Source organism: Carya illinoinensis, chromosome 9 (assembly GCF_018687715.1).
Source record: "Carya illinoinensis cultivar Pawnee chromosome 9, C.illinoinensisPawnee_v1, whole genome shotgun sequence".
NCBI lineage: Eukaryota > Viridiplantae > Streptophyta > Magnoliopsida > Fagales > Juglandaceae > Carya > Carya illinoinensis.
The window spans coordinates 36,972,756-36,989,350 of record NC_056760.1 but is presented as its reverse complement, the minus strand read 5'-3'; the positions used below and the strand labels follow the sequence as shown (position 1 = coordinate 36,989,350).

Sequence of the window (16,595 nt, the reverse complement as noted above, 5' to 3'; positions counted from 1 at the left end):
ATCACCAATCTTAAATGATTTTTCTTATATTTTTATTTTGGATTCCAGATTAAAAATCCTAATATTGTATAACAAAAAATTTTGGGATCCATATTAATAAGTTTATTATTTCTCTTAAACTTAGATTTGATTTAATTTTAGTGAGACCATACTCTTGAAAATAACTAATATATAGGAATTATACAAAATTTTGAGACTATAGTAAAAAGATTGAAGAGATATTTCTAAGTATATTAAAATTTTATAAAAATTTATAGAGTATATAAAGATTATAAATTTTTTTAGCGGTGCAATTTTCTATATTTATAACATTATGATTAAAAACTAAGGTATATTTTAATTTTTTAAAAAATTTTCGGGGCCCTTAGATGCGTGTAGTTTCACCATTGAATGTACATATTTGATAGTCATATTAGCATTATCTATAGTTATAATCCGTTATAAACACGTTATATAAATAATAAAAATTAGATTTTATTTATTGTAAATTGTAACAACAAAGTTTTGGAAAGAAAAAATCTATTTATTATTATTATTTTTATTATTTTCTTATTATTGCATGATGTGGTATTAAATAATAAATTTATAAGTGAAATATAAAAAAATAATTTTTAATTATTTAATTTTATATTATAAGATGATGAAAAAATAATTAAAAAAATAGAAGATGAGTAATTTCCCTTTAAGAAATTTAATCTAAACAAAACATGCTTAATCTAAAAAAAGAAACAAAATTACAATTGATTATCGTCGGCCGAGACGGTTGGGACCAACCACGTGGGCCCACGCATATTGTCTAATGGACATTATCGTAAAGTTGACGAAACTCATTAATTAATTGACTCCATCCACCATCGCTTAGCTTCGCATCCTTCGCTCCCCCATCTTTCTTTGTTTCCCCCAACTGCTCACCACTCCAATTGACAGGTCAACCTCAATCCTCTCCTCCTCCACCACCACCACGACGCCCCCCAAAATGGAGAAAACGTCCTCCTTCTTCGCCTTCTCCGTCTTCTTCCTTCTCCTCCTCTCACCCTCCTCCGGCGAGATCAAAACCCTAACGATAACCTCCGACACCCGCCCCATGATCCTCTTCGAGAAATTCGGCTTCACCCGTACCGGTCATGTCTCAATCACCGTCTCCTCCGTATTCGTCTCCCCCTCCCCCTCCCTCTCCCATCCTGACCCTTCTCGCCTCGGCTTCTTTCTCCTCTCCGACGAGTCCCTTCTCCAGGTCCTCCTCGAGATCCGTCAGAACCCCCAGCTCTGCGTCCTCGACTCCCACTACACTCGCCCACTCTTCACCTTCCGAGAGCTCTCCCCCCCTCCCGTATCTTCCTTCAACCATTCCTACCCTGTCTCCTCCCCCGACGAGTACTCCCTCTTCTTCGCCAATTGCGCTGTTGGGTCCTCCATCTCCATGGACGTGCGCACCGAGGTCTACAACCTCGACCTTGACAACTCCCGGGACTACCTCTCAGCCGGCCTCACCCACCTCCCCACCCTCTTCTTCCTCTTCTCCCTCGCCTATTTCGCCTTCTTAGCCTTCTGGATCCACCTCTGCTACACCAACAAGCGCTCCGTCCACCGGATCCATCTCCTCATGGCAGGGTTGCTGCTCATGAAGGCTCTCAATCTGATCTGCGCCGCCGAGGACAAGCATTACGTGAAGGTCACGGGCACGCCGCACGGCTGGGACGTGTTGTTCTATATCTTCCAGTTCATCAGGGTGGTCCTGCTTTTCACCGTCATTATTTTGATCGGGACTGGTTGGTCCTTCTTAAAGCCCTTCTTGCAGGAGAAGGAGAAGAAAGTGTTGATGATTGTGATCCCGCTTCAGGTCCTGGCAAACATTGCGTCGATCGTCATTGGCGAGACCGGGCCGTTTATTAAGGATTGGGTGACCTGGAACCAGGTTTTCTTGCTGGTGGACATTATTTGCTGCTGCGCAATCATATTCCCGATCGTGTGGTCGATTCGGTCGCTGAGGGAGACCTCGAAGACCGACGGGAAGGCCGCGAAGAATTTGGCCAAGTTGACTCTTTTTAGGCAGTTCTACATGGTTGTGATCGGGTACTTGTATTTCACGCGGATCGTGGTGTTTGCGCTTAGGACGATTGCGGCGTATAAGTATCAGTGGGTGAGTAATGCGGCCGAGGAGATTGCTAGTTTCGCGTTCTATGTGGTGATGTTCTATATGTTTAGGCCTGTGGAGAAGAATGAGTACTTTGTTCTCGACCAGGAGGAAGAAGAGGCTGCCGAGTTGGCACTTAGGGATGAAGAGTTCGAGCTCTGAATTGGGTGGGTAGTGAGACGAGATTCTTGCTGGCCTTCCCTTTATGGAATTTTGCTAAAGCAAAGTGTGGGACTATTTGTGACTTTTTAGCAGATTTACGGTTAGAATTTCTGGGTCAGGTTGCTGTTCCTTCTGTTTTGCACTCTCATTTTCTTCTCTTTTTAAATCTGTTATATTAACTCTCATGTTTAAGGGACAGTACCCGTATGTCTTATCATCTAAAACTCCATTTTCATTTCATAAAAATGGTAACGAATCATGCCATATAGATATAGGTGAGCTCGAATACTTTTCTTTGTGTTTCTTATTCCGTTGTTCTTTGCCATTTGGCTTTATGTTTTTTGATAACTATTGCACGACTAGCGTTGTATTATTTGCCTTATGACTGTTTCTTGATAGACCTGGTTTAACAGGGTGCCAGTGTTTGTAACCATTGAGTTTTTCTGGTTCTGCATCATCTGCGTGGTGAAATAAAATCCATGTACGGAAATCTTCTTCAATTACTTTCCTGAACTTTGCCGCTCAGATCAAACATTGTTGTTTTATATGTTTATGCATTGTTTTGTTGCTTATGAATCTGAAAATAGGTGTTCATGTTGATGTCAATGTTTCTATGCATTGAGACAAGTTTGTAGTGCAGCATGTAAATTCATGTTATGTCCATAAAATCTGTGAACGGGTTTCATATTTATCTATTGATTGCAACGATAATATATATATATCTATCGTATGCACAAAGTATTTTGTGAACATGGTATATATACGTAAGGCGATCTTACCCGAGGGTGTAACTTACCTAAATTTAGTAGTTTAGGGTGCCAGGTGTTATTTATGATAGTTTAGGGTGCATATTGCAAAAATGGTGATAGTTTGGAACTACATTTTTGTTCTTCCTCCATTCGGTTCACATTTGGTATTTGGCAGTCAGCCTAGGCTATTAGGCAGAACAAGTGCTATCATTCCGACGGTTTGTTTTGTAAGTTTTTCATTTTGTTCTAATTGTGGTCTGTTTGCTTAGCCCTCCTTTTGATAATACTCTTTATTTGATTCCGTCAGAATGTCTACTGACCTAAATGGCCGAACATGATCATGGATTTTAAGAGAGAAATGGTACTTGCACAAGTTATATGGCCAGTTTGGTGGGGCGGTTAGCATGAGATATAATCCCTTTTTAACATTTGCATGTGGATGGTGTAACAAGCAGTTGCCCTATAATCATTAATAAAAGGACTTTGTGCATGTGATAGATTTGTGTTTAAGAGCATGGTTGAGAAAGGGTGCTTAAGGCAGCAGTGTCATGCCTTGGTATAATGGTTTGTCATTCCATTATATTTATAAGCAGCCTCGAGATTTTGATCTCTGGTGTACCGGTACATTGATGTCCGGAATCCTGAGTGCCCCTTTGCGGAACCAGAAGAATGAATTAATTGCAGCTGTTCATTAAATTTTAGCTATTACAAGTGATCTTGATGTTGTCATTTCTTTGATTAAGGTAGATATTCTTTTTCTTTGCAACCTAGAGAATAGTAGTGTTATGGCTTTTAAGCTTTGATGAAATCTGAAATTATTGTTTGCTACCTCAGATCATTCTGACAATCTCAAAACTTTGTATCGTCCTTGTGGATGGCAAGACTTCTTTGTATTTTAGAAACCGCTTCACCTTTTTGGTCATGGCATTGGTAAGTGCTAGGGGAACCTTTTTCCCTACTCCGGCATGCATAATTCCTTGAGAAATTAAAAGAAACAGAGTGTCATGAGAATTAATTGAGCTCCCGTTATGACAAGCATGAGCATATGGTATTGGTTGATTTTGTTGATCATAGGGAATGCCACTCCTATGGCTAGGGCTGCAAAATGGACCTTCAGGAGACACCAAACCGCATGGTAAAACCCCTTGTAGCCGACTGGAACTGCATCAAGTGGTAATGCTAGCTGACGCCAACCAGCGATGGTCGATCAGTTTAGGTTTGTCTGGCCTGGCCAGTCAGTTGCAGTTGGTTTGGCCGAACCAAACTAAAACAAAATAATGAAAGGGTAATGATACCTTACTACCTGTCTGCTACCAAGTCCACGTGGCTTTCTTTTATATTTCTTTCCCTCTGCTTGATTCAGAAGCTGTGTCAGATGCTTGAGTAACACGCCTTTTGCTCTCGTCCCCCCTTCGGGTTGACGTCTTTTGTCTCCCCCTTTGTGGCCACACCAGCCTCTCAAAAGCTCAGTTCGACCACAAGCCCTCTCGTACAACCAAAGGCCATCGTAAACAGCGCCGAAAAGGGTACGGGTCTACTCTTGCACACTAACTTTGTCCCTTTCTAAATCCCCCATTTGAGAGCAACCCACTAACAATAAAAGCAGTATTTATAAACATTAATCGAGAATAAGTTAATTGAACTAGCACAAGAATTTCAATTCGAAACGGCTATAAAACCTTTGTCTATAACAGCCATTCGTTGACTGGAAACAAGTTGAAACGAATAGATAAGAAGAAAAGAGAATCTCCACATCACACCTCCATTACCGAGTAGCACCAACAATGCATTCATGCACATGCACAGCCACAGGCAAACTCAATAATCAAGGCAAAGGAGGTGTGGTGCAGAGAATCTTGATTAATGTTTCTAACTACTGTATTGCAAAGGGTGGGGCTCTAGAGAGAGACAGACAGACATAGAGTTCGTGTGCAAGAGTAGACTCATACCCTTTCGACATTGTTTGCAATAGCTTTTGGTCGGAGGGGAGGTCTTTTGGTCGAACTGAGCTTCTGAGAGGCTGGCGTGGACGCAAAGGGAAGATGAGGCGTGTTACTCAAGCTTCTAACAAATTTTTTGAATCAAGCAAAGGAAAAGAAAAATAAAAGAAAGTGACATGAGCTTGGGTAGTAGACGAGTAATAAGTAGTAAGGATATCATTACTCATACTGAAAACCTACAAGCCAAGAGCTAAAAACAGTTAGCTTTGAAGAAAAGAGTAAGAAATAAAAGAAACCCAAAGGTAGGTAGAACAAAAAACTAGAGGCAGAATCAAAGAAAACCTCTAAGGATAAAAGAAATCGAAGGAATACAAAAATCTAGCCTCGAAATTTGATTTGATGTTACTATGTTGCAGGTAGCATGCATGAAGAATTGAGAGACCTAAATCACCTCAAATTTGGGGCTCGTAAGTCCCCTGTTAGCCCTTTTGTTTTGATTTCCTTTTTTTTTTTTTTTTAATTTAGATAAAAGTTAAAAGTTGAATAAAATATTATTAAAATATATATATTTTTATATTATTTTTATTTTAAAATTTAAAATAGTTAAATTGTTTATTTATTTTGTATAATAATTTAAAAAAATTATAATAATTAAATGAGATAAACTAAAAAGAATTATAAAAATAAACGAGAGCTAGCGAAGCTTTTAAGCTTTTTTTTCATATGCCAAAAAGTGTAATTTAATGTGGCTTTCTTTTACAAACTATCCCAGATTTTTCTCTTCAGAGCTGGGGTTACGGACTAATTAGACCAAGTCGTCTCCTTCCTCAGAGTTTTAAGATTTCCAGCCCATAATGGTGCCTTCTTTTAGTTTAAAGCTCTATTTCAAGCCCATCATGGGAAAAAGAAGGAAACACATAAGAACTGAGAAGACCTTTGGACTAGACTCAAAACTCAAGAGGTTCTTGCTCTTAAAACAAAAGTTCGGACGGCCTCTGTCCAGCAAGTGAAAAAGAAAGAAATGACAAAAGGCCTTACCATTTATAGTCCAAGGTCTTCCCGTTTAACTGAATCCCTAATTGGTTGATTGCCACGTGTAGTGAAGCGATGAATAATAGCCTTTCATGACATAATTAGAAGAGCGGGTCTACTCAGCGGCTTAAGTCGTACCGTTCTTTGTTATACCTAAGCAAAAATTATCTTTTAAAATTTTTTTATTCATATATTTTTATCATTTTAAAACATTTTTTTAAAAATATAAAAAAAATATCAATAAATTAATAAATACTCCCTCAATCATTAAGTAAAAAAATTAAAAAAAATCAAAAGTAAAAAACATTTAAAAAAAATCAAAATGCATGAAGTATTAAAATGAGGTGTCAAATTGAGTGGACAAAATAACATTTTTCTGATTCGAATGGACTCACCTTATACTATTAATTTTAGTAACCTAAAAATTCATTGAATTCTCCAATGAGATTGGAGCATAAACTATGGCTCAAACTCAACTTGAGAGAGTACTTATGACTTCCCACTGTCTAGATCCATATGAATTCTCAACAAGCAAGGTGCCACTATGATGACGCCCAGGTAGGGAAATCATCTCCAATCGCCCCAGGCCTCCTATTTTAGCCTATAATAAAAAGGGAAACTCTTTCGTTTAATTGACTTCACCAAGAAAGTCAAAATGGTTGTTCTTCACTAATTTGAAAGCTTTGTTGATTGATCATCTTGTTTATATATTTTGGATTGGAGTTAGTCTACATAAATGAGACTATTCATGCAAATCTATATCATTATGTTTTAAAAAAATTTAAAATTACAATAATATCTTTTTTAAAATGATATTTTTTTTTCCTTTTATCCTTATTTATTAATGATATTGCACACACAATCCCTCCCTCAAAACTACAAATAGAATTTCTCTTTAGATTGGGTTTTGGTCGTTATCAACTTTTAAGAAATCTTACAAGTTTGGAATTATTTAATGCGTACGTTTTTTTCTACGAAACTCATAAAACAGGATGTTTGGAGTGTTCTACAATATCATTCAAAATAAAGATAGAACACAAAACTCTCTTCTTAATCGACTTCTCTACCTGATTGTCGAGGAGGGTTCGTTGACAGCAGATGTATTATTATTTTTGCTTTTAGCTAATCATTCAAAACTTCAAATCCATGTTAGATTAGCCATCACACTCTCTATAATAATAAAATATTATTATTTTTATAATTTATATTTCTTTATTTATTTTTATTTTTTTAAATATATATATATGTATATTTTCATAATCTCCAATAACCTCCAACAATCATATTCATTTTCATTTTTACAATTTAACAATCTATAAAATTAGTATCTCTAATTGACAGATTTTGGTAGATGAATAACAAAATATATCAATGCTCTTTATAAACTCCTTGCTTGAAAATATATCACTTGCTTGAAAACGTCAATGCTCTTGATGGCAATATATTTTTAAATGGCGCACATAAAAGCCTCGAAATTAAAAGAAACATTAGCATCTATTTTATTGCAACCAAGAAGCACCAATTTCAACATCTATTTTATTACTTAAGAAAACTATAGTTTCGATAAGCTTATACGTCTATAACCACTTGCTCTAAGCTTGTTCAACATATACTCTTAGGCAATGAATTGAATCCATGAAATCAATAACAGACATACATAAATTTCAGGCAGTGAACAACCTACTGCCTACATAAAAATTTTGGAGGTGTCTACATGATACTGTATGCATAACAGACATATATACTCTCTCTTATACATGTTAGTCTTTCAACATTGTTAAGTACTCGTATATAATAAAAAAGTGAGGTGTCTACATGATATTTAACCAACTCCTACTTCTTTTTTAATCCAGTTTTTATAGCCTAATTTTCCAAACAACAATAGCTACCATCTCAACATCTTTAAGAGGATCCATCACATAATATCTGAAAATTTTACCTCCTTCAGCTCAACCTCAAAGTACCTAGCAAACTTCTCCCAATAAACCTGTGGGTCATATTTTTAGGAAAAATTGGCATTGATGAAATAAAATCATCATTTTAGTGTTAGTAGCAACAATCTCACACAGTTATCGGAGAAACATCTTGTTTCATTGCAAATATAGTATTGACATCGTGTTTCATATACTTTTGGGCCAGGCTTCTGGCAACTCGGGCCTTCAATCTTGAGCCTGCAAACACAAAAGTAACTTCAAAGCCCAGCGGCCGGGGTAGCGATCGGGTGGAGCCTTTGATGCTTAAGTCAGTAGAGTTCAAAAGAGATAGCTCAAGAACAGCAATAGCAAGCAGAGCTTAGAGAGTCCAACCCCTATTTCGGTGTCTGGGGTTTGTTTTTATACATACGTTTAGGGTTGAGGCCCATGCCCTACGACTAGGTGGAGGGGTCTCCTCCTGGGTTCTCCTCTGCTAGGTTTCATTCAATGCAGCGTGAACCTCTGATGAAGTAATTAATGTGGCGTGATCCTCTGAAAAATGCATTTAATGCGTATTGATTCTCTGGTGTTGCCTTAAAGTTCAGTACCATCAAGATGGCCTTTTTCCCCTTTTCCCTTGTCTGAGCAACCTCACACGTTCCCAAAACCGCAACTAGTCCCTAACTTTGCACCCGTACCCAGCTTGTTCAGGTCAAGAGCCTTTAGTCGAACCGCCAAGGTGCTTAGTGGGTTCAAGCCTTTGGGTACTGGGCTTGGCTTCTCGGACCTTTAGGGGTTTAGGAAAGGTCCTTCTAACACCTGTTCTGGGCCAGTATTCTTGGGCCTAAGGCCTCTAAGAAAATCCCCCCAACAGTTACCCCGCCAATTCCTACCGAAGTGGTTCGGTAGGAATTCTTGCAGACTCTTGTTTTCTCACTCTTCCACTTGATTGATCACGATTACTCTTATTTTTCAGTGTTGTTAATTTGTCCGTTCAGCGGTTCCCTCATGTGTCCTATTGCGATTGGTTCTCGTTCATTGTTGAGTCAGCTCGACGGTTCCCACTCTTTCTGTAATGGCATGTTCCAAAGATACTTGATGGTGCACATTTTTTCCTATATGCATTGATGGTCTCAAGTGGCTCCTATCACATCCTCTCCTTGTGCTCCAAATTTGCCATTTTAATATGGCTTAGGGGTTACCACAATCTCAAAATTTGAACCGTTCCACTTGGTGCATATATAATCCTTGGAGGGGGGCAGACCGTTCTATGCTTCCATCCAACATTCTATTGTGTGTTGTCGAAACCTTTTCATTCATGGTACTCATCTCCTTCCTTCTTCCCTTCAATGGCACCCAAGAATCATTCTTGCACGGCCCCAAAAGGTTCGAAGGGCCCTACGCCCGCCAGACCCCTAAGCCCTTCCTAGTGTGGGGCCTTTAAAGATGTCTGCAAAGGCCCAAAGGTACATAGGTTCCGTGTGGCGATCATTAGTGACTCTTCCTAAATTGAACGTGTTGAGGCGGGAGTACGGTGTACCGAGAGGCATGGTCTTCATATCGTGACCAGATGAAGGGCTGTGAATCCTAAGGGATATGCTTACAAAGTGGCACTATTTTATTCCATGTTTCATATGGCCTACGGCTGCCATTTTGTCACTCAATTTGCGATGTGCTGGATATGGTGGGCGTGGCCCCAACCCAACTCCATCCCAACTCTTGGAGGATCCTCATAGGGTGCTGTGTTATCTGGCAACGCGCCCTGGAGGAGGAGGGGAGGCTTGGCCGAATCTCACTAGCTAAGAGTTCTTTCTCACCCACCACGTCCTGAAAAGGAGCGGGAATACTTGAAATTTTCATTCTACCCAAGTATTGGCTAATCTGGAGCAGAAGTACAACAAGTGCTCTTCATGATTTCAGCACTTCTTTTTTGTGTTTGGTGATGGGTGGAGGTATCAAACTTGACAGGCTGCTTGAAAAGACTTTCCCGTTTATGCCAACTGCTGGGTTGTGCAGAGGAGGTGCTTGTGAAGTTTCCGGTGACCCAAGAGGAGCTCCACTGAATTAAGGTCGTGTGGAACTAGGCCACTACCCATCTAGACGAAGTTTTGATGGACACTCTACTGAGTGTTAACAGTCTGCGGTAGTATTTGCCCACCCATACCATTATGCGCCACCTAGGAACCTCCATCCCGTTGGAGCCAACAGGTTGCCCAGGGCGCAAGTGTTCTGCTAGCCCGCCAGTGGAGGGGAAGATCCTAAGGGAGGGCGTGTCTTCTTTGGCGCCTAAGGTTAGTACTCCTGCCATCCACCCGACCCTGCCTTGAATGACTATGTCAAAGTCCAAGAAGGGGTGGCGCAAGCCATGTAGTGGGCCGAGGAGGCGGTGGCTGAAGCAGTGGGTGCAAGGCACCAGGCAGTGGGGGCCCATGCCAGTGATGACACCACTTGGGAAACCCTGGCGTTCAGGGAGTTTGCTAATGCCCTTGAGGCATTCCCTATTGCCTCTAGGGCTGAGGTAGTTCTCGCCAAGCTTGGAGTGGATTCGGGGGTGATCTTGGACAAGGGGACAGGAGTCGAGGCCCCCCCTAGTAGGGGACACTGAACCCCAATTGGGGAACATAGGAAAGTGTGTGAACCAAATGTAAGCAGTGGCCCACGACTTACAGGAATTCTTCACTCGAGTTTGTCTTTAGGGCTCATGTCCTTTTTTCTTTTGTCATCTTGACGTTTCTCTCACAATTTTGTCGAATGTCTTTGTGACAAGGCGTAGAACGGCTGGCGACCTTCGTCTTGGATGGCCAAGAGGACTTGAAGACTAGGAACCATGAATCTCACTCCTTGGTCCACGTGGCCATGGATAACATGAGGGTTGAGAGGGAACTTAAGGAGGAGTTGGAGGGTTCCTTCACTAACCCACGCCGACGTCTACATTATCTGGAGTTCAACTTGCAGAAGTCCTAGGAAAAGGTCACCTTGTGCAATCATGGCGTTGGACACGAGAGATAGCATTCAGGAGATGTTCGACCGCCAGTTGGAGGAGCTTGAAAGGCTTCAAATCACAAACTCAGAGTGAAACAAGAAGTGTAACTCTGCTGATAGGTCTCGCAAGTGGACCGAGAAGAAATTCTTGGATATCTCCAAGTCTCTTTTAGAGAGAAGGAAGTCTCTTAAACCCGTGAGGGTAGAAAAGGAGGCACTAAAGTCTGCGAACACCAGGGTGGAGGCTTCTCTTCAAGTTGTGGTAGGAGCTATCGCATGTTTGGCAAGTCTGGATGAAGTGTGGTACCATGGCTTCTCTGCGGGTCGAGAGAGGTTAAAGAGCTACTTGCTATCGGACCATGGGAGTGACCTGCAGTTTTTGGATCTCGGTTTAGTCATGTCGGGTTCAGTGGCGCTAGACATGGGAGCTCGTGTAGGGGAAGACCCAATCCATAGTGCCTTTCCTACTGTCCCTGCCGTGCCCACAATGGATTCAAATACCCCATAGGCGGGTCTTACTAAGTTTGAGGAGGATTCTGAGACCCCTTAGGTTGGCCCATCATTCATGTCTTCTGTTTTGTTTTTGATTTAATGTAAAGTGTTCCTCCTTCCCATTTTCTGATTGCACAGATTTGCTATTAATGGAATTATTTGCTTTCGCACTACTATATTTTTTGTGCTTCATTATGTACCTTTGTGTCCTTTATGTTTCCCTTGCTGTTAAATCCTTCGGTGACCATCCTATAGGGATCTTATTGCTTGCAAGGTCCAATTTTTGTACGTCTTGAGTGGCTAGGCGTCGAGGTCCTCCCGTTGCATCATTCTTGCCTTAATAGTACTGGAGGGTGTTAATGACACTATAGGATTTGCGTAATGTTCCCATGAGATTCATGCGAGACACGATGGGATGGTAGGATACACACGTTCCCCAAATCTTAGGGGGAATGTAACGCCACGAGCAGCCTATTTAAAGCACCCCTTGGTGGCTGATACTCGCCACATCTCCCTCTTCATTTTCTCAGAATATGGGTCCCTTTCTTTTCTCTTTGAGAAAGCTGGGCTCCTACAGAGTCTCACTCCTAGCAGGTCACTCGACCTCATGTCAGCCCTTCTGGGTGAGGGCTCATCGTAGGGGGTTAGTGTCAAAGTAAACGTGGGACGTTGGATAGGTTTTCCTTCAGACGGTTTCCATGCATCGGTCTCGAGTCATTAGGTATTGTCGATTTAACCTAGCCTTTTTCATACAAGTAGCCTACAAGCCTCTAGGGAGGTTCGTTGAGGTTCAGGTCGTCCCTTGTTATTTGGGGAAGTGTTGTAGAGATGGCGAACCGAGCTTCGCAGCCACGTCGTTCGATGGATTTCCTTATCTCAAGACTCGTTGTGTTGTCCATGTGCTATCACGTCATCCCGACTCATTTGGCAGGGCAAGTTGGGCCGGACTCACTCCTTTGGGCCTGTCCTGGTCTAGAGCCTTCATGGAGGGGGGGTCGCTCGGGCTTTCCACGTCTCCAATGGGGGTGGAAGTCCCTGCCCGCCTCTTCCATGCGAGGAATTCGGTCTGAGGCAATGAGGGTGGCTCTAACGACTATTCACTAGCCGTGGATCCTAACGTGCTCGAGGAGAGCATGCCCTCCTGTCTTCATGCCCAGTACATATGGGATGGTGCCTCTCCAACAACCCTGTTGATGCCGTCTTTTTCTACCGACAGTACCTCCATGTAGCCCGCCGAGGTTAACCCCACCTGTAGGTCATTTTGATTTCTTTTTCCTTGTATGGTTTATCGCAAACACGTTGTAATCCTCATCTTTGTAATGATTCCAACAATTGATTAATAAAATGTTATTTGTTTATGCCTTTTGCATTCTATTGCCTTTACTATTATTATTCCTTTTCACCTTGTCGATACATGTTCTGCACTGACCCCTCATGGGCGGTTGTGAGTTGATCGTTCATTAGAGGCTTGGCTTTATTTCTTCCTAACGAGTGGATAACTTCCTTTGCTGTGAGGGTAGGTCTGTATGTTTTGCAGTGAGTTGAGTAGCCCACTCGCCTATGAACATTCGCGCCAGTTGAGCATCACTTAAGCCAGACTTGTCTAGTTGATCCTCATGCTTGGTGAAAAGAGGCCATTCGGCATGTAAGGCCGAGCTCACCTAGAAATCCTTCTTGAAGATTGAGAATCACTTAAGATGAACTCGACTCATCAACCCTCACGTCTGGCAAGACGGGGTCGGCCGACATATAAAGCCAGGCTCACCTAGAAATCCGTTGCAGAGGTCGAGCAGCACTTGGGTTGAACTCACCTTGTTGACCCTCATGCTTGCCGAGAGGGGGTCGAGTGGCATGTGAAGCTGGGATCGCTCGAAAACCCATTATGGAGGTCGAGTAGCGCTTAGGCTGAACACGTCTTATTGACCCTCACACTTGGCAAGAAAGGGTCAAGTGGCACGTGAAGCCAGGCTCACCCATAAATCCGTTGCAAAGGTCGAGCAGCATTTAGGCTGAACTCGCCTCATTGACCATCGCGCTTGGGGAGGAAGGGTAGTTTTCTTGTGTGCACTATAGAGGTCAAACCACGATATAGACCATTATTAACATTTACTAACCTGAGCTGTCGGGCTGATGTGGAGAAGCTCGAGGCATTACCTATTGGAGGAGATAGTCTTTTTTAGGGTGTGTCGGGTAGTCTTGGGACTATCCTGCACTCCACTGAGGTTCGAGGGAGGGGTAGAGGTGATTCAAACCACTATCTCCTCATTCATCCCCCCGAGGGAGGTAATTAGTCGTTGGCCTTAGAGTTGGATTACTCTTCGCCGTGGTGGGATGGGGTAAACTGTTCGGGCAGCCTTAGGGCAGGTCGCGCTCTCCTTCGCAAGGAAGGTCGGGCTAGCCTGAGACTAGTCCCGCCTATTGACCCTTACATGGAGGTAATCCATTCAAATAGTGTTAATAATGGTGAGGGCTAGGCCGATGTCATGCCCACTCCTCGTGTCGTAGAGATAGGATAATGTTCAGGTGGCCTTAGGGCCTATCCAGCTCTTCTCCGAGAAGGTCAAGGTGGCCTCTGGCTCATCTCACCCTTTAGTGCCATGTGAGGAGGTAGTCTATTCGGGTAGTCTCAGATTGAACCTACTCCCATCAATTGACGCACACAAGGATGGTAAATTGTCGAGCTATTGAGGACAGGTCCACACCCCACTGTAGGAGAGACCAAGCAGCCATAGACATTATACACGTCCCTTTAGTACCCCACAGGGGAGATAAGTATCGGAGGGCCGATGGGCCATCTGCTCTTTGCCGCTATAGGGGCAGGGTAATATTCAGGCAGTCTCAAGGCTAGATCCACTCTCCTAGGTCGGGTTAGCCTAGAGCTAGAGCAGCCTGTTGACCCGCGTGTGAAGGTATTCTATTCAGGCAGTACCTGACTGGACCTGCTTCTACCCATTTATATCATAGTGAAGGTAAGTGAGGACCGAGCTGGTGCCACGTCCACTTGTAGTCATGTTGGGACGGGGTAATGTATGAGAAGGCCAAGGGGCCTGGCCCACTCTCCTCTGTGAAGGGAGGTAGGGCTGGCGTATAGACCGATCCCTCCTGTTGACCCTCACATGGAGGTAGTCTGTTCGGGCAATCCCTGACTACTAGACCCGTTCCATCAGTTAACAGGTTGCTAGGACTGACCCGCATTTCACCGTGGGAGAGTTAAAGTAGCCACAGGCATTACACCTATCCCTTCAGTATCCTGCAGGGGAGGTAAGTGTCAGCGGGCCACAAGGCCGTCCGCTTTTCATTGTGATGGGGGTGGGGTAACAATTAAGCAGCCTCAAGGCTAGACCTGCTCTCCTCATGAGGGAGGTTGGGCTAGCCCAGGGCTAAACCCGCCTGTTGATTCGCACATAGAGACAGTCTGTTTTGGTAGTATGTCTGACTGGACCCGCTCTTGCCCATTGACACCACGGGAAAGGTAATTTGCCAATGTAGGTTATATCGATGAGGGCGCGTCTTAGTAAAGCTTCAGGCTGGAGTGGGTTGCATACTGACAGAGGTTTCGTTTCCGCATATTTAATTCCTAAAACATTCACATTCTTTCATCAACAATGTGTACACGATAATTATTAAAGCAGATTATAAATATACACATCACAAGTTCTTCATTGGTAAAACCTCAGGGCGGTTACTGGTGACAATCATGTAAGGGCCTTCCCATTGTGGTCCTAGCTTCCCTTCATCTCTCGTAGTGGTCCCCATTTGCTTTTGTAAGAGATCTCCGACTTGGAATGAGCTCTGGCACACCCTCTGATTGAAGTAACACTCCACCCTCTTCTTTTAGGTTACCATTGTCAATTCTGCCTTTTCTCGAATATCTCCCACCAGGTCGAGTTGTTCCTCAAGGCTTTGGTCGTAGTGCTATACCCAGTAGGTGGGAATATCCACCTTGATTGGCGACATGGCTTCGTGACCGTACGCTAGGGTAAACGAGGTTTCTCTTGTTAGCATCCTTACTGTCATCCAATATGCCCATAGGACCGTGAAAAGCCTCTTCCACCTATGCTCATTTCCAGTAGCTAAGTGTTACCCAGATGACTAATACAAGAGGGGGGTGAATTGAGTTGTATTAAAAAAAATAACAATTATAAATCAAATATACAATATAAAATATAAACAAAATACGAAATAGCAATAAATATAAAGAGTAAGGGTAAGAGAGAAGCAAACTCAGTATGTTAACGAGGTTCGGCCTCACTGCCTACGTCCTCGCCTCAAGCTACCCCTTGAGAATTCCCAAATTCACTATTCAACCTCCTTCTGGTGGAGATAGAAACCTATTACACCTTTGAACAACACCGCTACAAAGGATCCGTGTAGAACACCCTCTACACTTACAATCACCTTACACGTGGTGATTCAACTATTCCCTGTATAAAACACTTTCTACACGCACAAGGGTTATACACACCCTTTTACTGATACAAGAGCTGATAGTGGGTAGATTATCAGAAAACACTCCTCAATGAGTGGAATAAGAACAATACAACACAAACTATATCTCTCAAAATAAACAAGAATTAAGGCTCAATGCTTAAAGAAGAAAAAATAAAAGTTTTGAATGAATGTTGTATACTCTGAATGTTACAAATGTGAAGCTCTCAAATGATCTATTTATAGGCATATGAGACTTCATATTCAAATTTAAAAAAATTCACATGTCAAATACAACATCATTCACTTTTTTAAAAAAATCAAACTTAATCTTTTACTTTTAGCATATGACAAAAGGAGCACACTTTCCTTTTCAAAAAATTCAAACCTAATCTTTTACTTTTTGCATATGACAAAAAGTGCACACTTTCCTTTTCAAAAAATTCAAACCTAATCTTTTACTTTTTGTATATGACAAAAGGAGCACACTTTACTTTTTAAATTTTTCAAACAAAATCATCTACCTTTTGTATAAGTCTAAAAAAGTATCAATCACTTTTAAAAATATTTAAATAAAACATGCACATGTGAAAGATGACAATCAATCATCTTTAATATTTTCAAAGTTCAACCCTTTAATCAAGGTATGCACATGTGAAAGATGACAATCAATCTTCTTTCAAAATTTTCAAATATAATTTTCAAAAATATTCATGCACATGTGGAAAATGTATTTTAATGCTTTATGATAAAATATTAATTT

The 16,595-nt window shown here is 41.8% G+C and overlaps 1 protein-coding gene across 1 annotated transcript; it reads left to right on the top strand.

Moving 5' to 3' along the window:
- Positions 1–847: 847 nt before the first annotated feature.
- Positions 848–2,494, top strand: LOC122276505 (protein CANDIDATE G-PROTEIN COUPLED RECEPTOR 7-like). The gene has a single exon (XM_043086288.1). The coding sequence runs from the start codon at positions 977–979 to the stop codon at positions 2,294–2,296; it is 1,320 nt and encodes a 439-aa protein (XP_042942222.1). The 5' UTR covers positions 848–976; the 3' UTR covers positions 2,297–2,494.
- Positions 2,495–16,595: the final 14,101 nt, after the last annotated feature.

Coding starts and splice junctions, on each gene's coding strand:
- LOC122276505 (XM_043086288.1), top strand. CDS start 977: ATGGAGAAAACGTCCTCCTTCTTCGCCTTCTCCGTCTTCTTCCTTCTC.